At 51.1% G+C, this 20,438-nt stretch overlaps 1 protein-coding gene across 1 annotated transcript in view; it reads right to left on the reverse strand.

Annotated features, from left to right (window-relative positions):
* UBE2F (ubiquitin conjugating enzyme E2 F (putative)) overlaps positions 1 to 9,862 on the reverse strand; it is a 30,172-nt gene extending 20,310 nt beyond the window's left edge. Inside the window, exons 1-2 of the mRNA XM_075529262.1 lie at positions 9,740 to 9,862; positions 2,372 to 2,503 (exon numbers count right to left, since the gene is read on the reverse strand). Of these exons, the coding sequence (XP_075385377.1) occupies positions 2,372 to 2,489 (118 nt within the window). The 5' untranslated portion in view covers positions 2,490 to 2,503; positions 9,740 to 9,862. The remainder of the gene's footprint in view (positions 1 to 2,371; positions 2,504 to 9,739) is intronic.
* Positions 9,863 to 20,438: the final 10,576 nt, after the last annotated feature.

The following is a 20,438-nucleotide window of genomic DNA, read 5'->3' on the forward strand; positions in this document are numbered from 1 at the left end:
CCCCTCACCCCAGCTATGGGTCTCCCACCAGCTATGGGCCTCCCATTCAAACCACCCAGCAGCCATCAACCAGGAGGCCTCTCAATCGACGAGTCTCAGTTCCTCAGCTGTCAGATGGAGATGGCACCGGCTGGCATGGTCTGCCGAGGCTGAACCAGCAGTGCCCGACAAAGTGCCCTCACTGTCTCAGTAGCTACAAACTGTGCTTACTCCACGAGGGACAGCCCTGGCTTTTCTATGGCCTTTCTTGCCATCATCTTGTAACTCCTACTAGTTGGCTGGTGAAGCTATGCAAATAAGGTGTCTGTAGCTCACCCACAGGATAGTACACCTTGTTCAAAGTGCAAATAAGGTGGGCAACACCCTTGTGCGGGGTGGGATTGTGCAAATTAGGTGTTATTTGGGGACTGGTCAGTTTTGCTCTCTCAATGCCTAACCTTTGTCCCTCGGAATGACTGGGGATTTCAGACTGCTGACCTTTCGACCTTGAAGTTAGCAAAGCCAACACACCACAAGGACTCTTCCAAACCAAGAACCAACCTCACTGCCATAGACTCACAGTGACTCTGTAAGACCGGGCAGAACGGCTCCTGTGGGTTTCCAAGACGGTCACTCTTCGTGGGAGTAGGAAGCCCATCTTTCTACAATGAGCGGCTGGTGGTTTTGAAATGCAGACCTTGCAGTTAGCAGCCCAATGATTAACCACTACATCGACAAAGTTCCTCTTAGGCTTAAAATGAGCCATCCAGAGGTGGGAAGAGGGGCTCACCTCCACCAAGAAGAGATGGGAGTGGAGCATGTCCCGTGGACCCAGAGTGCACTAGCCCCAGGAGACAGACAGAGACAGAGACCGCTGTAAGACCAGAAGCACCACGTGCCAGTGAGAAACGGAGGCAGCAGGACCAGGAGGCTGGGCTAGAGGGCAGGGTGGGCTTCCTGGACCACAGTGTGCAAACTCCTGGAACAAGCAAACTGAGTGTCTTTGAACCAATGCTTCTCAGGGGAGTGAGGTGCCCCAGGCACTTAATCGGTGCGCTCACGAGCCCTGTAAGCACTTGCTCGAGCAGGGCAGGGACTGAGAGCCAGAAAGAGGCCTGTTTATGGGCACAGCTAAGGGGCCGTCCTGACCCTGAATGGTAACTTGTCACTTCCCTAATAAACCCCACCCTGTGGAGTACTGTCTGCAGCCATGCGCAGCCATTGCAAATGATGGGGTTTGGCAGAGAGTGCCATGGGAGGGTGGCCAGTGTCAGGACTGGTACAAAGGCCAGTCAAGGGGGCCATGTCCACCCTCTGGATCATGGGAATTGGCTTCAGACGGCTTCAGTGCACCTCTCACTTCCTACTCCTACAGCTACAGGGGGACAGGCCACCACACCCATACCCTGCCACATCCCCTCTTAGTCAATCAGGTGTCAGAGGCCAGGGGAGAATAAGGAAGAGGGCACGTCCTGTGTCCATAACCACGCCCTGCCCGCTCCCATTCCTGTTCATGCCAATTAGAGGGTCTGCTCCTGGGAGGGCGGACACCTTGCTTCTAACACCCAGGCTTTCCTGCCATGAGCTCAGTCTCAGGACACACACCCCTCCCTGTAAGTCCCAGGGCATCCACCAAATAAGGCATGAAAACAGAGTTATGACGAGTGACAACTTTTGCTCGCTTTTTAGTTGCTATAGGAAGAGGCTTCAAAATGTTTGTGAAAAAGTTCCAAATCATTTCATCCCACTTTTCCCGCCCACTTTTTGTGAGTCCTGCACACGTGCACACGTGCACACTGTAAAGTGCTCTGAAAGTGCTGCACGGTGTCTGAGCACCTTCAGGGTGGGGCACGGGCCTTAAGTGGGAGCCCGTGAGCCTGGAACACCGATCCCCGCGCAGAGGAATGATACAAAAGTGGCCACACATCTGTCCAAATCCTCTCACAGTCCTCTGCACACCTACTTGATAGAGCCTGCCCCAAAGAGCTCCTCTGTTTTCATTGAGTGGACAGCAAACACCTCACGATGGTTCTGGGACACTAGTTGTGTTAGGAATTCTGGGAAGAGAAGGCATTTTGATGAAGGCTGTCCTTAGGCTTCTGACCTAAATACAAAGGGCTCCCTAAGGGATCCCCTAACCCAACCCACTGCTGTATAGACATATACTCGCTCTCACACATTCTCACTCTTCCTCCCTCTCGAGTCACTCCCAGGGTCTTACTTTCCCCACGTGCATGCTGGCGGCCCTATAGACTTTTCAGAGGAGACAAGACACCCCAATCCGAACCCCTCAGTGTGGACCCAGCGCTGAGCTTTGCCACCGCAGGTCCACCTGTAGCAGGCTGCCTCAGAACCCCCAGCCTCCCCTCGATGGCCGCCCCCCAGCCATTACCTTTGACGAGCAGCTTGTCTCTCACAGACACCCTCCGCGTGGAATCGGAGGCGGTGGCTGAGGAGCGGGACCCTTTGAGACCGTCATCCCGCTTCAGTTTGCTCGCCAGAGTGAGCATCACTGCTCTTCCCCCTGCGCCAGGGAGACGAGACAGGTCAGAGAGCACAACCCGCTGCCGACAGGGAACAAGGGCACAGGTTCAAACCAACGTTGTGTCCTGCATAAGCTAGCCAGTTCTTCACTAATTCTCCTTTCTCTCTTGGTTGGATGTTTTTAAAGCACAAATTAAAATGTATTAAAGGAGAGTCATTCATTTAGCAAGCATTCTCTGAGCATCTCCTACATGCTAGGTGTGCACCATACCTGGGACATGATGGGGAAAAGTCTCTTGAGGTGTAGTATAGGACGGCACCTGGAGCATCTCAACCAGCATGCCGCCATGCTAAGGGGGCCACATGGTCCCCAACAGTCTGTCTGTGGTCCGCCTGTCCCCCATCACAGGCGGAGGGGAGCCAGAGAACCAATGCTGCACTCCTTCCTTTCATCAAAGCTAGAGCAAACTAGGCCCCTTGAATGTCAGGTCCAGGGAGATTCCTACTCCTCATTCCCATTTCATTTCAGCCGTGGGCCCAGGCCAGTGAGGGCCAAGAAAATGGGTGTCCTAAGCCACTCAGCTGCTAGAAGCAACCCTGAAACACTACTGTCATTCTTGATGACAGGAATTCTGTTACCTTAAACGTGATGTTTCAGATGTGAAGCAGCTACATGTGGGGGCTTCAAAATGGGAAAATCCTTCACAGATGATCAAACTGTGCTCTTTAAACACCTAATATTTAGGGCACTTCAATACCCCAGTAAGGTTGACAAGCACAGGAAAAGTGAAAATAACCCAACACTACTGTCCTTACTCCATCTGCAGAGAGGGAAGACATGACCCACAAGAACTCACATCTTCAAAGTGTGAGCTGGGCCAGAGTTATGGGTTCTCTGGTCGCAGGCACTTCTCAAAGCCAGCCGGGTTGGGGCTAGGGTGGAGGGTCACAACAGTAAATACAACACAAGCAAAACATCTTTCTAGCACCCTCTGCTTTCAGTCAACCTCCATTCGTTACCAGCAACACTATCCCTCGTTTCATGTCTTCTTTTGCATCTGGCTTGAAATTGCTGGCAGTTCCTTATTAAAATACTGCTGCAACTGTTCATGAATTAGCTCTGGCAGAACATTGCTACGTGTGACATTAAAGGTATTGTTTGAAAATGTCCACACTTTGTGGGTCATCTTTCCTTGCAGTGGGCACAGTGCACTTTTCCAGTTGGTCAACTGGCCAGGCAGCCACTTCTCAATTCTTGGCACAGAGGAGCACCTCAAGTGCAGCATCAGCTTTAGAAACAGCTCAACCGGTGTCCCATGAAATCCTCGTCTCGTTTATCGCCAACACCTTCGCTGCGGCTAGGAGAGCTTCCTTCAGTCCCGTTGGTTCTTGATCATGTGTCACCTCCTAAAATGCTTGAAGATGGCCCCATTCTTTTTGGTCCAGTGACTGTGGATTTTCTTTCACCTTGTTTTGATGCTTCCAGCATCATTGAATATTTTGCCCAGAGAATTCAGTATTTCAACTCGAGGCTTTGAGAGGTTTTTTTGTTGTTGTTGAGAAATACCAAGAATGTTCTTCCCTTTGGATGTTCCTCACTCCAGGTCACGTAGATTTCATTACAATACTTTACTTTGTCTTCTCAGGCTGCCCTTTGAAATCTGTTCCTTCTATTCGCAGAGACTCACAGGGCAGCTCTAGCCTGTGCCATGAGCTGGCATTAACTCAAGGGCAGTGAGTTGAAGAGTTTGTGGTTTATTCTGTGTTGTAAATCAGGAGTCAGCAACTTTTGAGATGGAAGAGCCAAGCCTGTCCCTTACAACTTAAAAATTACCTGAGAGCCTAAATATAGTTTTTTTTAAACCTAAATATAGTTTTAAAACAAACGAGATCACACCGGCCAGTGCGATCACGAGGTGCCCTAGGGACCAGGTATAAGGCATCATGCAAAAAAAAAAGATGTGTGTGTGTGTATGTATGTGTATATGTACATATGTATATATATATATATCATATTAAATGAAGGGGGAAGTGCAGAGTGGAGACCCAAGGCCCAAGTGTCAGCCAATGGAGATCCCCTCAAAGAGGGGTTTAGGAGAGGAGATGGGTTAATTAGGGTGTGAGGTAGTATCGATGAAGAACACAGCTTTCCCCCAGATCCTGGATGCTTCCTCCCCCCAACTACCATGATCCGAATTCTACCTTGCAGGGCTGGATAGGACAGAGGCTGTACACTGGTGCATATGAGGGTTGGAGGTACAGGGAATCCAGGGTGGATGATACCTTCAGGACCAAGGGTGTGAGGGACGATGCTGGGAGAGTGGAGGGTGAGTGGGTTGGAAAGGGGGAACTGATTACAAGGATCCACATGTGACCTCTTCCCTGGGAGAGGGACAGCGAGAAGGGGGGAAGGGAGACTCCGGATAGGGCAAGATATGACAAAACAACGATGTATAAATTACCAAGGGCATATGAGGGAGGGGGGAATGGGGAGGGAGGGGGGGAAAAAAAAGAGGACCTGATGCAAGGGGCTTAAGTGGAGAGCAAATGCCTTGAGAATGATTGGGGCAGGGAATGTATGGATGTGCTTTATACAATTGATGTATGTATATGTATGGATTGTGGTAAGAGTTATATGAGTCCCTAATAAAATGTAAAAGAAGAAAAGAGAAAAAAATGGTTAGGGCAAAGACTGTACAGATGTGCTTTACACAATTGATGTATGTATATGTATGAACTGTGAAAAGAATTGTATGAGCCCCAATAAATTGTTAAAAAAAAAACAAAAACGAGATCACCATTATCCTTTAAGTGAAACTGATAAAGTTATCTTTTATTAATACTTTGCTTTCTTCATGTATGATGTCCTCCCACAACTTGTCAAGTCTTTGGTTATTAGTGTTCCGTGAGTTTGATTTATTGAGATGGTCTCTAGATTTGGGTGGAATACTACTCTAAGGGTACTTTAGTTTCCGTGAATTAAATTTTACATGGTTTCAACTTGTGTATGAACAATGTATGGTCTGCTCTGTAGTTGGCCCTGGTCACTGCAGAGGCGATTCCATTTTTCTAGTGTCTTTTCCCACTCCGTGCTCTGACATTGATTTCAACCCATCATGACCCTATGGCTGAGTGCAAGGGCCAACCCCCCCACCCCAGCCCCTGTGGATTCCAAGACTTTGCAAGAACAAGCAGCCTTATCTTTACCCTGCGTAGCAACGGTGGTTTCATACAGCTGACCTTCGGGTTAGCAGCTGAATGTGTAAGCCACGATTTGTGTTGTGTGGATTCATCCTGGGAGATCCACTTGAATAGCTGAAAAAAGATGTCTGCAATCAACAAGCTGTTGGTCTCACAACATTCTTTCGCGTGCTCGTCGGCATTACCACCACGACGAAGGCAAGCCATACCTTCCAGCTACGGGTTTTTCCCTTTTTCTTTCCAACTTCTGCTTCCACTCACCATTCCTTACCAATGCACCTTAGCCATGTTTGATAAAAGTTTAGACTGCAGAAGTTGATAAATACTCAGCTTCTTTGGCATCTGTGGTAGGTGAGTAAATTTACATAGTTCTATTAACCAGTCTTTCTTGTTTATCACTGACAGAGTTGCACTTCTGAATAGATCTTGAAATATTTTTGATGATTGTCCTAGTTTGATGACTGAAAGTCAAGTTGAAGACTTTATGAAAGTCTGGGGGTGGAACTCAACCGGTCAATCGGTCACAGCCTGATGATGCCTTCTTGGGGGTGTGGCCTTCTTGTACGCAGGAACTGGTAAACTTCCCTTTATCTCCACCCCTTTGCCTATCTGCTTGCTGGGACTCTGCACCTGACCCTATCAGCTGTCGGGGCTCTGTCACGTTCCCACTGACTGTGGATCCACAGGAGTGTGCACCCACCGACCTGTAATCGTCCTGCTTCCAGGTTCGCCATTCTGTTACCAGCATGTGGCTGAGGGAGGCTGAAAAGAAGGGACTTACATTGGCACTGGCCTTATGGACTTGAGTTGAACAGAGCTGGGATGTCTTCTTGACATACAGCTCCTCCTTATACATAGATGAGTGTCACTGGATCTGGTTCTCTAGATAACCTGGCCTAAGACAATGGTGAATGTGACATCCTTCTTCAGTTTGTCATTTGAGGCACATTACAATGTCCAGGAAATCAATCTTCAGGTGTTCCATTTCACTTTTGAAACCTTCCGAGTTTCCTAGACTCAGATTCTTACACTCCACATGCCGATGCATGCGTACCTACAGCTCTTTCTTCCCATTCTGACGAGTTGTGCTTCATCAGCAGACGGAGAACCTGAAAGCTTTACTTCTTCTCCACCATTAAGGTCCACTGCTTAAGAGAGCAGCTCTTCCCATTGAATTTTTTCCCCTTCATCAAGCAGATTGTCATGAATTGAGCTGTCTCCCCCTTTCCCAAAATATGTCAATTTGTTAGGCCCTGATTCTCACTGGCTTGGCAATTACGTAATGATGTTAGATGGCAGTTATGTGGTGATGCAAAGGGTAAAGATGTAGCCATCCCTATGATGTGATCAACTGTTCTACAGTGTAGGACGCAGCGCCCCTCATTAGGTCACAGTTCCAGTCCCATAAAGGGAGTTCCCCTGGGGTGTGGCCTGGATCACAGGAGGTAAAAGGAAAGAGAAGTGAGCAGAGACAAAGGGACTTACTAACACCAAGAAGGAGGAGCATGGAACAAAATGCATCCTTTGGACTCCGAGCCCTAGAACGAGGAGGCAGAGAGGGAGAGCCAGGCTGCCGCTGGGCTTCAGAAGTCCTGAACGGCTGGGAGAGAACAGACTGCCTTTGTGAAAGGCAGCCAGGGCCCGACTGCTGCAGCAGCACGAGAAAACAGAGGTCAGCTCGATTTGCTCGGTCTGACAGGAGGCCCGTTAAATCTTGTATCAGCATTTCTGTTTCTTTCCTTACTGTGGTTTGGGGAAGTTTCCGTTCAACAAATTGCACACATTTTGTGTCAGGCTATCAGTTGTAATCCCCTCCACACACACACAATTCACAGTTATCCTGGTCACATTTGAAGAGCTCACCGGGGAGCCCTGTCTCACTGCTATGCAAGTCTCTCGCTGGCCTGTTTCTGCACAAGTGCGCAGCTATGGCTCAGAATCGACTCAATGGTTGTGAGGTGCTTTGTTTGTTGGAGTTCGACAAGTCCTTCCTTTCTAGTCCGTCTTAGTCTGGACGCTGCACTGAAACCTGTCCACCATGGATGACCACACTGGCATTTGAATGATCATTGGCATAGCTTCAGGCATCACACAAGCCACCACAGAATGCCACAATGACAGTCAGGGCCAGGGCCAGCTCCCCTGCAATCTCCCATTCAGGGACCCAGAACAAGAAATTACTCTCAGAAAGCAAGGTCCATCACCTAGAAGGCTCCTATGTTGCGCTAAATACCGTCTGAGCGCTGTTCTGAATCCTTTTCAAATCCTGCTACCAACCCACAGAGGAGCCATGGTGCCTCAACTGTTAAGAACTCAGCTGTTAACTACAAGGTCAGCAGTTCAAACCCACTGGCTGCTATATGGGAGCACATGTGGGCGGTAGGCTTCTGTAAAGCTTGACAGGGTTGGAAACCCTGTGGGCTGGTCTGCTCTGTCCTGAGGAGTTACTATGAGCCAAGATCAACATGACGGCCAAGGGCTTGGGGGACAACTGTACAGAATTCTCCACAGGTCATGCCCCACAGTTCTCCTCCGAAACAGCCAGACTCCCGACGAGTTGTCTTCAGCAATGTGTGGCCTTTAACAAAACCACTGACTGGGCACAATCAGAAAACCCTGTTTTCCCTTCCATGGAAGACAACAGGAAGCTTGTTTCTCCAAAAGTCTCAGAAATCAAGCAGATGATGACCATCTATTTCTCCATCCTTTGTATCATATTCACATTCTACTTTAGGGATAAACCAAAGGTACAAAGAGGCAATGTTTCTATAATAAATTGACACAAAGGGATTTGACCCCAAATACCAGTCACACTGTCCAGAGATTAGGGCGAATACCAGCAGTACCTCCAGAATCCTCTGTCCTTATTACACCTCAAGGACCTGGTTTAAAACCAAGTCTCCCATTTACTGCAGATTACACAAGGCCAGAGGCAGCACTGTGGGCTACACATCAACTTCTTTGAAAGCCCCACTCGGCTCTCTATCCCCCTCGTTGTTGCTTCCCCAGTGGAGACCAGCTCCTGATGGGACCTCTTTGCAGTCTGGTCAGAGCTGAGGATTCTGGATGTCTCTCTCTACCTGTCTCTCCACCTTGTGACATGCGCTCAGCATCAGTGCCAGAGCTGGCACACTGGGGCCAGGTCACCTGACAGGGACCTCAGGGGCCAGGCGGTGGAGGTGGGCGGAACTCCTCACTCAGGAATCCTTGTCTGAGAAGTCCCTGTCCAGGTGAACGACGACCCTCAGAGAACGCTCAGACAAGGCTGGCCAAAGGTGCTCACACTCCGGCCTCCGGCAGGAGCGCCCAGGACCCATCCCCCTGACCTTTGATGCCAGGCCTCCTCTAGGATTCTCAAGTCATTGGAAGGTTACTCAGCAGGCCTTCGCTGGTCACCACCTGGAGGCACGCACGCCCAGGTGAGGTCATTGAGTGCCACGCCCGGAAGTCTGTACGTGTTTCCCCGCCCGTGCGGGGAGGACCCCAGCCCCCATTAGCAGGCCTCCTCCTCGGGTTCCGTGACACCTTCCTTGCTCCTTTCCGGAAGGTTCTGCTCCCCCTGCAGTGCCCTCCCCCACTCTCTCAGAGACCGTTCCCCTGACCCTGCTCTGGGGGTAGGGGTCACTGAGGGACACAGGTGGGCAGGTCCCAGGTCCCAGGCCAGAAGCACACACCTCGGCGAACTCAAGTCCAGGCCTGGGCCGCGACTGGCCCTTCCTTCCTGGGGGTGGGTCCCACTTCCTTCCCGGGGGTGGATCCTACCATGGGTCCCACCCTGGCCCGCGCGCCCCGAATCGCGCGAGCGCCCCAGGGTCCGCTCATCCCGCTGCAGCAGAGCGCGCCCCCCCACCTGCCCGCGCGCCCTGATACTGCGCCGCCCGATGGCCCGGGACCCATGACCTTGGGCGCGCCCCCAGCCCTGGGCTCGAAGCCGGCTCCTGTGCCGCGGCGGACGCTCGGCCTGAGGCCGCTCCCGCCCCGCCGCCCTCCCTTCAGGGGCCTCGCCGCCCCGCGCCGGCTCCGAGCGCGGCCCGAGGCTGCCCGCGACGCGCCCTCCCGCGAGCGGCGGCCTCACCTGGGCTCCCCGAGAGCGGCGAGGCGGCCCGGGAGCCAACACCATGCCCGGCCGTGCGGCGACAGCGAGACGCGGCCCTCACGGCGGCGCCGGCTCTGGGCGGCGGACCGGAAGTGGCGGGGCGGGGACTCGTCCACCCTCGTCGGCGGCAGCCGCGGCGCGTCCGAGCGGGCGCTTTAAAAAAAAAATTCAAAGTCCCCAGGAACTTTATTGGGAGGCGGACACGCGAACAGCGGCGTGCGTCGACGGGGCGGTGCTTGGCGGCAGCCTGCAAGGTCTTTGATGATTGGCAGAGGGCACCCCGAGGGCGGACACAGACCTTGAGGCCCTGTATGATTGGTGGGAGGCGGCCGAGGGCGGGGCCGAGGCGGGGCCGAGGAAACGGCTGGCTGGGGCGGGGAGTTTGTTGCGGAGCCTGTGAGCCCAGCGCGCTGCGTTCCTGTCTGCAACTAGCTCAAGAGTGTGGCCTGGGTGACGTGTAGGGAGCGGCCGCGGGTGTTCTGGCGCCATACAGAGTGGCCTGCGCGGACACCTTCCGGTCCTCGCCTTAGGACTTTGATTCTGCCCCAGATCTTTCTATGTAGCCCTGGCAGGGTGTAATGGGTTACATGATGGACTGCAGTAACTGCAAGGTGAGCAGTTCGAAACTGCCAACTCCTCTGGACAAAGAGGAGGCTTTCTACTCTGGTTTAAAAAATACAGTTTAGGAAACCCACAGAGGCAGGCTCTGTCTTTATAGGCTCACTCTGAGTCAGAGTCGACTTGATGGCTGTGAGTTCTGAGTTTAAAAAAAAAATCTCTTCAAACGACTGAGAATGTACACTGGGGAACAAACAATTCAACAGTTTCCTCCGTGCTGTGCAGTGATCTTGATTGACATTCCGACAGTTATGCAACCCATGCTCACCCTCCTTCCCGCTCCGTCCCTCCCCCTTGGCAAAGAATAGTGACAGAACCCTAGATTAACAGGAGAACACACGGATCTGTCTCACAAGAAGCACAGCCAGAATGCTTCTCAGAGGACAGGACGGGAGACTTCACATCACGTGCTTTGGATATGTTATCAGGAAGGCCCAGCCCCTGCAGAAGGACATCAAGTTGGGTAAAGAGGAGGGTCAGTGAAAAAGAGGAAGGCCCTCAGTGAGATAGGCTGGCACAGTGGTTGCAATGATGGGCTCAGACAAGGACTGAGGACGGGGCCGGGTTTGGAAGTCTGTCTTTCTCCTGCAGGGCAGCTGATGGCTTTGAACTGCTGTGATTATCAGCCTAGCGTAACCATTACACCACCAGGGTCGGGCTCCTGGAGGTCTCGGGTAGCTGTCCTCAGTCTGATCCCACAGGGAGTTCTTTTTCAAATAACCAAGGCAGGAATGCTGTACAAATGGTTCCCTTCCTAGCTTGTCCCTGTACAAGTTCTGCCTGCGTCGGCGTGTGCCCTGGGGGAAGGGTAACATGCCGTCCTGGGGGTTCAGGCTCCTGGGAGAAGGGGCCATCCCAGCTACTCTTGAGATAAGAGGCTCACCGCCTGCTCGAGGAAGAGGGAAGGAGCTAAATCGTTTCCCCCAAAGCCCCACCTGATGTTCTCAGACAGGGAGGGCATCAGTGTTTCTTCTAAGCATCTCTGGCTCTGAGAGAACCTTGGGAGGGCAGCCAGGCATAGAAGAGAGGGGGTTTCTTTGAGGGATCACGCCCCCCCCCTTTGTCTCTCAAAAGCCTAGGTAGGCATAGGTATCAGTTCCTTAGGGAAGCCTCCCCCACCTCAGTACCTTGGAGTCAGAGGGGGTACTGACATTCCCTGGTGCATCCCACCCCAGGCGCTCAACGCTTTCCATCGTGGGCCCGTTCCCCTGACTCAGCTCAGCTCTCAGCCCAAGCCCCTCCTGATCCAAAGGTCTGGCAAGAACAGCCAGTGAAAAACACATCTAATGGGTAAATACCGTCGGTGCCAGGAACATGCTGCTGTAGAGCCCTGGCGAAAGAAGATAAGGGCTGGAAGTCGGGTGAAGCTCCAGCGGTGTGCCTGGCTAAGTGGCCTCATGTACTGACTGGGCCACAGCCCACATAGCCCCCAATTATTGTCATTCACAAGGCAGGCCATTACTAACTCCATGAAGCTGCCTCTCAGGCCTTCACTTTAAGCTACTGTCAGGCTACAAAACAAGCCAGCAAACCTGTTGTCATTGAGTCAATCCCTTCCCACAGCTACCCTGTAGGACAGAGCAGAACCACTGTGTAGGGCAGGGCTTCCCAGGCTGCCACCTTTAATACAGCAGACTGCCACCAGGCAGCCTGACTTAGGGTTGGTGACGTTATCAAGCCCCAGCTTACTGTGTTAGGCCAGGTTGACCAGAGAAACAAATCCAGTGACGGTGATTTGTGTAAGAGAGAGCTTTATATCAAGAAGTCATTATATATCCCAGGAGCGCAGTCCAACTCCAGTCCGTAAGTCCGATACTAGTCCATAAGTCCCTCTTCAGACTTATGCAGCCACATGCAATGATGCAGCATGCAGGAAGATCATAGGCTGGTGGGTACAAAGTCCTATGGATCCAATGGCAGGTCTCTGGCAGCCATCAGAGTCAGCCAGCAGGAAGGTGAAGGCTGAGAGGAGAGAAGGATGTTCCCAGGGCCCTCGCAGACCACGCCCACAAAGAGGTAGCTTCAGGCTGTGACCTGGTTGACAGGTTGATCACCACCCCTACACTTTTATTTATCTTCAAATTGACACGAAATGATATACCCCACTTACCTTGCTGGCTGGGTACTCCATCCCTCTCAGAGACGGGAAGCTGGAAGGGAGGTTTTGGTTCTGAAGGAAGGTGCTGCGGAATTGCTGGGCTAGCAGCCCATCCTTCTCATTAAGGCCTCACACTGTGTGCCTCATGGTTCTTTATGGGCCAGGCCCATGTGGGAATATCCGGAGGGCCTCCTCCCGATGCAATGTTGGTGGACGGGACATTGCTTCTCTCTGTGGAATGAATGTGGGGCCCTTTCCAACGTTCCTATATTTCAACCAGCGCTGCAGTGAACATCATTGGACCTTTCTCCTTGCAATTGGCAACTTGAGCGAGGCTCCCAGAAGGCTCCAAGGGAACACGGATTCGCGTGTTTAATAATGATGTGGCTTCCCTGAAGACAGTGGGTCTGTTCCTCTCTGTTCGATTTGCTCACTCTTTCAAAACTCTGCCAGCAGCAGGTGCCCAAACCCGGCATCTCTCGCTGGTTTTATTCTGCGTCTTCCTGGTCACCGTGCAGCATACTGCATGGGGATTTCCACTTTCCTTCTCTGTGCTCCTGAGGATCTTCATTTAAACCCTCCCCGGGGCCCAGAATAAGAGGGCCTCACTCTCTCCACTTCCTCCTTACAACGGGGAGTGGGAACTGACTATGTTAGTCTGGGTAGACTAGAGAAACAAATCCAGGGAGACTCATGTGTATAAGAAAGAGCTTTATATATAAGAGCAATTGAATGTTGAGGAAACATTCCAGCCTAGTCCAGATCAAGTTCCTACGTCTGATATTAGCCCATATATCCAATACCAATCTATAACGTCCTCTTCAGACTAACGCAACACATGCAACGATGCCGAATGCAGGAAGATCACAGGCCAGTGGGTGGGAAGACTTACTGATCCAATTGTGGTGGAAGCATCTCAGCGCTGGAAGGGGTCTCTATGTGGCTCTTCCAGCTCCAGGGCCCTAGCATAGCTTGATGTGCCTTGTCAGCCAGAATGTCTCCCAGGGAGTGTGTCCCACCTCCAGGGAGCTATTTATCTCCATGGTGCCTCAAAATGAGGTCATCAAGCTGTGACCGGATTGACAGGTTAGACTCCACCCCTTCATTCTTAAATCTCAAATTGACAACAGATTATCACACTGACTGTTCACAAACTCCTGGCAGGATACCATTGGGAAGAGCCGACTGACGTGTCAAAGGGCAAAGAGCCTACACAGGAGTGTAGCGGGTCTGTGGGAACGTCAAGTGAGAGGACAGGTCCACCTCCAGGTAGTCAAGCACCGCGTGCAGGTGCCAGAGCACAGCGGACATCCTCTCCTAATCCAATAATGAACGAGCTCTTTGTGTGTTTGTTCAAAGAAATAACATGTACTTAAGGGAAAAGGGGAGAGGCTTGGGAAAGGAAGATGCATAATCTTGTAATATGAGAACTCCAAATCTGCAGCTGCTGAGTCAATTCTGCATCTTTGTGACCTTAAAAGGAACTCTGGTGGTGAGTCTTGGGTCACACAGTGGGCTGCTAGCCACAAAGTCAGCAGTTCGAAACCACCAGCTGCTCCAAGGGAGAAAGATGAGACTTTCTACTCCTGTAAAGAGTTACAGGCGCAGAAACCCACAGGGGCAGGTCTACCTGTTCTATTGGGTGGCTAGTGAGTCTGAATCTACTTGATGGCAGTGAGTTTGAGTTTGGGAGCGATGTTTTAGGACAAAGTAGAACTGCCCCCGTAGGCTTCTGAGACTACAACTCTTTGCGGGAGCAGAGAGCCTCATCTTTCTCCTTTGGAGAAGCTGGTGGTTTCAAACTGCCGACCTTGTAGTTAGCAGCCCAACACATCACCCACTATGCCTCTGGGGTCCCTGAGGCATGGAATAGGAATTACACAATGGGGTTGCAGCCAGAGGCATAGAGTTGAGGATTCACAAACCCACTTTTGCAGGTGAGGAGGGAATGTCATTCCATCCTTCACAGGTTCCCTTGATTCAAATACAATAGACTGTGAAACAAGGAGGAGAATGAACTTGTGTGATTAAAGCGTGGTTCACAGATAGCCAACCCTGGCCCTTAAGGAGCTTAGAAAGATGTGTAGCCTTTAAAAACACTTTTTTGGGGTATGTTTTAATGAAAAAAAGAAGTTATTTACAAAACAGCATGAGCACACTTTTGGTTAAGTATCTGTTCCCATCCGTATCCGAGAGCGAGCAGGTCGGCCTTGCTCTAATCGGAGCGGAGCAGTGAAAGCCATACCTAACCCTCTAAATGTGAGTTTAAGATGGGAAGCCCGTGGTAAGGAAACAGACACAAAGACCTTCGTGGTGAGCTCAGCCACAGAGATTATGGCTTTTCTGTTTGACCTGTACGCCTCCCATCTAGAGGTTGCTTGGATACCCTGTAAAAGCAGCTCATTTTGAATAGCATTTGGTGTGGCAGCCGGGGACAGGGAACCTTGATAACAAGTCACAAGCGTATCCACAGAGGCTGTGAGGTGGTGGCTATTGACTGACCAATGATAATTAGTATCTCATCAATACTGACTGAGGCCCTACCAGGTGCCTGGCCCTGCTTTAAACACTGTGAGCTCTCTCCGTTCAGCACGACACTGACAAGACCCTTATTTTTTTAAAAGGAGGGAGGGAGGGAGTAAGTGCAGGACTCCTTCAGGCCTGGATGGGAGGGGCCAGAGGGTTGCCCGGTCCCCTCCCGCCTCTGGCCCTGGTGGAGGCCTCGCAACACGAATGCCCCTGGCGGCGACATCTGGAACTGCAAGAACGCCATCACCACCACCACCACTCGCACTCCGCCCTCATTTGCCGCCCCCCGCCCCTCGCTTCCCGGGCTCCTCCAAGACTCTCAGGCTCCCCCACCGACGCCTAAGGCAGGGCTTTAGTGTTCTCTCCGGGCACTCAGATGGCCTCCAGCAGGCTCCACAGCCAGGTGGCCTCCAGGGGACAAGCAGACCGGAAGGGCCCCCCAGGCATCGAGGTTCCCTCTGGGCACAATCTCTTCTCCTCGGGATCCCTAACATCTGGTCTCCTGGTGGCTTGCTGTGAGTCTGGGGCTTGAAAAGCAGCTCAAAGTTACCTTTGTAAAACCTCAGGCGATAGCACACCTCCAAACCCCTCGCCAGCAATCAATCCACTACTCTCCGGGGGTGGGGAGGGATAAAGAATTAGTTCCTCAATTAGCACTGGGGGGACTGGTGTTGTCCAGGAAGCACTGATGAGGAATTCATTAGTGACCGTGGTGAGGGTCCCACGCGTTGCCGTAAGTGAACGGTGCACCTAATAATGTTGCACTGGCAAGTGCCGAGCTGTAGATATCTGTATTTAACAAAGGCAAACAACAATGGTGGCTACGAGAGGGGGGATGGAAAGGAGGCCCAGGAGCCGCCTTGGGTGAGGACCAGGGAGCTGAGTTGTAGTGCAGGGACCAGGGAGGCTTGACGGATTTAGGGGGTCCTTCTGACCCTGGAGTTCTGGAAGGCTGACCTCTGGCCCTGGAGGTGGGCAGGGGTCTAAGTCCTACCCCCGGGAAACATCAGAGACCCCGGTCATGGTCCATCATAGTCCCAAAGGAGGCTGAAAGGCAAGAGTCCAGCCCACAGGGGCTGCAAAAAGCACAAGTGGGGGCTCTGAAACAGGTGGACAGAGGCCTACGATCAAGACACCCCCTGCCCCTTCTCCAGTGTGGCATAGCAGGACCACCCCAGGGCTTCGCCAACAGAAACATAGTCTCACTTTCGAATGCTACAGTTTAACATCTTACCATTGGGTTTCCCTTGGAATCCTTCAAAATCTCCTCCAGTTTTTAACACATTCTGCTTTCCTTTCTACCTGTTGTTCTTTGTCATTGTCATTAGGGTGTTTTAAAAATTTGTTTTGATGTATATGAAATCCACAATAGGTAAACCTATAAAGACTGTAAGAGCATTCATGGTCCCTTGGGGGTCTGGCAGGGGAGGTTGGTTGGAGGGAAATGGGGCGCTCCCAAGGATGAAGATGTTCTGGCCCTGATGGTGGTGATGTCTGTGCAGCTCTTCTTCCTCCGATTGGAGTATTGAAGTTTATTATTTGTGAATTATAGTCCAATAAAACTGTTTTTAAAAACAACGGCTTCTCACGCAGTCTGGGAGGCTGGGAGTCCGAACTGAGGATGGCAGCTCCAGGGGAAGGCTCTCCTGCAGGCTCACAGCCTGCAAGGAAGGCCCTTGTCTCCCTCAGCATCTGTGTGCCGTGTCCCTTGGGGATCGCCAGTGTATTCCCACCAATCTTCCCCTGGGTCTGGAAGGTCCCCAGCACAGGGACTCTGGGTTCTAAGGAGGAGCTATGAACAACAAGACGAGATGATGTGGGAGAGGGAGGGGGAAGAAATGGGGAGCTGCTTTCAGGGGTTCAAGTGGGAAGAGAATGCTTTGAAAACGATGATGGCAACATATGGGACAATGTGCTTGACACACTGGATGAATGTATGGATTATGATAAGAGCCCTCGATAAAAGTATTTAATTTAAAAAAAAGGGGGGGGGAGATGAGAAGATGCCACCTGCTGATCCTCTGGTAGGTGCCAGCCCAGCCTGAGCTGCCGAAGGATGAAGGATTCACTGTTGATTTCCCCACCCCCTAGCCCAGAAAACACCTCACTGACATTGAGTAGATTACAACTCAGGAGTCCGCTAAGGAAGCCTTGTTTCCGTCCAACAAGTGTGGGGTGCAGGTTAAAGCAAATTTGTATCCAATCTCCAGATTTTTTTTTGTACTACATTTTCAGTTTTGCTACAATGTTGTTTCCTCCGGATTTTTTCTGGTGAATTACAGCATTCTAGTTCCCTGACGATTCAAAGGGTCTGCAGAGGTCAGCTGAGAATGCTGAGGGACCCCTCGCAGGTCCACTTGGGACACCAATTGCTCGCAAATTCCTGGGTCCGTTGCCCAGAGTGACCTGAACCAATGAAGAAGCACAGAAGTGAAGTGCAAACAGAGCAGTGTGTGCTGAGAAGGACTGGAGTCTGAGAAAGGGGGTGGGTGGGAGGGGGGCAGATTCTGGCTGTCCCTGGGGGCTTGTCAAGTTTCCTTTCTCGGGCGAGGATGATGTCATGATCATACTGCACATGAATTTTCATAACCCTAACCCTAGCCCCCCCCCCCCCCATTAGCGCCAGCAGGTCACCTGGCCACTCAAAAAGTCAAACTCACTGCCATCGTGGGTAGGATCGGATTCATAGCGACCCCATGCGACAGGGTAGACCTGCTCCCTCAGTTTCCGAGGCTGTAACCCTTTAGGGGAGTAGAGTTCTTTCTCTGGGGGGATGGCTGGTGGTTTCAAGCACTTGGCTTTGCTGTTACCAGCCCTAATGAGGACGCTGTATCACCAGGGCTCCTTCTTCTGACCCCAGAGTTGGGAAAGACACATGCCTCCCTGGGGGGGGGGCAGGGAGTGAGGGGTGGGAGAATGCTATGGCTCTCCAGAGGCCAAGGGCACTGTACATTTATTTAGGGAATTCTGGGGGTCAGGATCTCAGGAGGAGCAGCTGTTGTTAGGCATACTTTGTTTATGGCATGTGTCGTAGTGACATAATCTAGTGTCAACTTGACCGGATTGAGAGTGAAGGGGTGGAGTTTAGCCTGTCAATCAGGTCACATGCAGCTTGATTAGAGGACAACCGAGATAAATGGCTATCCGGAGGCCAGCCCCTCTCTCTCTGCCTTCGCCTTTCTCTTGACCAGCCACATGAAGCCATACTGAGACCTGCAGAAGCCCCGGAGATGCTTCCACCGCTACCGGAGCCACAGGACTTTGCACCCACTGGCCTGTGATCGTCATGAATTTTGCTTCATTGTGTGTGCTCCGGGAATCTAAAGAGGAATTTATGGACTATGGGCTTATTGGACTTATGGACTTATATCAGTATTATGGACTTGATCTGGACTGGCCTGTGATGTTTTCTTAATATATAATTGCTCTTTGATATAAAGCTCTTTTTTATACATATATATTTTGTCTCTGGATTTGTTTCTCTAGTCAACCTGGCCTAACACAGCATGTTACTAATACTGCGCTTTGAGGCCACCTTGCGTCCAGCAAGTCTCTCGGCGATGTCTTCCCAGGAGCCTGGGCCTACAGTCGGTCTCTGTGTCCCTCGTGGGCCATTCTCACAAGAGCTCAAACGATTTCATCCTGCTCTTGTGCAGTTAATAGTTTACCAAAACCCCAAACCCGCTGCTGGGGAGTCGATTCTGACTCACAGAGACACTCCACAAGGCAGAGCAGAACTGCTCTGTCCGTTTCTGAAACCATCACTTTTACCAGAGCAGACAGCCTCGGCATTATCCCTTGGAGTGGCTGGTGGGTTTGAACCACTAACCTTGTAGTTTTCAGCCCACTGATTAACCCACTGTGCCACTAGCCCTGCTACTTAAAAGACTCTGATTGAGGGGGTGGGGTGGGGAATGAGCTAATACCAAGGACTCAAATAGAAAGAAAATGTTTTGAGAATGATAATGCAACATATGTACAAATGTGCTTGACACAATGGATGGATGATGGTGATAAGAGTTATGAGTCCCCAATAAAGTGACTTTTAAAATTATATACAAAAAAGACTATGATCCACACACCTTGCAGCACGCACTGGGAAACCAAACCATGGCGTGAAACAATTTCTGTGACATTCAACTTCCTGTGGGATCTGGAGCTGGTCCTTCAGTGTCCCCAAGTTCCATCTACTCAAATGCAGAGACAGAGTCCAATGGTGATGTTTTACAACGATCCCTCTCCTCTCCTTGTGAGCTGGGGTGGTGGAAAGTGATGTGGCCATGGCATGCCCGGTCAGGATGCATTATAAGAACTCTTTTGGGCACCTGGGTCTTAGCTGAGGTCATATATGACCATGCCCAGCTACCCACGGGGAAGCAGAATCCGATTCCTCACCTACCTGCCCAAGAATGATTCCTCTGAGGCAGAAGTCAGACACAGACCCACCCTCCAGCCTGCTTGACCATGTTCTGACCTCAGCCATCCCCCTGTGACGCTTTGATGTTGAGCTCAATGACCACCCTCACAAGGATGGGATTTATTAGGGACATTCACAGGTTACAAGTCAGGATCAGAAACATCAAAGATACAGTTCTTTGGTCCACAGTCTCTCTCTCTCTCCCTCTCTCTCTCTCTCTCTTTTTTTATTTTTTGAGAATATAAGTCTGATTTAATCGTGGGATTAAAAAGTCAGAATACAAATATTTGTGCCTAGTACATACATAGGGAATGACTGAGTGTTTTTTTAGGGGGGGGGGCTTACATTTTAAATTTTTATTTTTTTAAAATCATTTTATTGGGGGCTTGTACAATTCTTATCACTATCCATACATCCATCCATCCATTGTGTCAAGCGCATATGTACATTTGTTGCCACCATCATTCTCAAAACATTTGCCTTCCACTTGAGCCTTTAATATCAGCTGTTCGTTTTCCCCCTCCCTCACCACTCCCCCCTACCTCATGATTCTTTTTTTTTTTTAATCCAGCTGTGCTGGCAGCAATCTCTCTTTGGTCCTTGGATTCTCAGTCACATGGCCTCTTGTCACCTGCTTGGGCTATAAAGCTCCTTCATCTCTGACAAATGCCCAAAGAACACCCCACTCAGCAAGCCAGCCCCCTGCCCTGAGGCTTTGCTGCGTGTGTGGGCGGAGAAGCTGGCTGCTTTGCCTCCTGGTCTCACTCTGGCCTGCTCTCCTGCAGACAGGGCTTGGGGACACCCTCCATCCAGAGTTCTTGTCTCGCTGGTCCTGGGAGTCTATCTTCCTCCTTCTTGATGGTTCATTTCATACCCAGCCCAATGGCAAAATTGACCAGTCCCCTGATTAGCGTCCTCTGCACCTTATTTGCATGTCCACATCAGTCATTTGATGAGTAGTACAAAGACTATGGAGAGAAGAGCCACACTAAGTACGGCCACCTCCCTGCACCTGA

The sequence above is a fragment of the Tenrec ecaudatus genome, chromosome 13 (genome assembly GCF_050624435.1).
Source record: "Tenrec ecaudatus isolate mTenEca1 chromosome 13, mTenEca1.hap1, whole genome shotgun sequence".
NCBI lineage: Eukaryota > Metazoa > Chordata > Mammalia > Afrosoricida > Tenrecidae > Tenrec > Tenrec ecaudatus.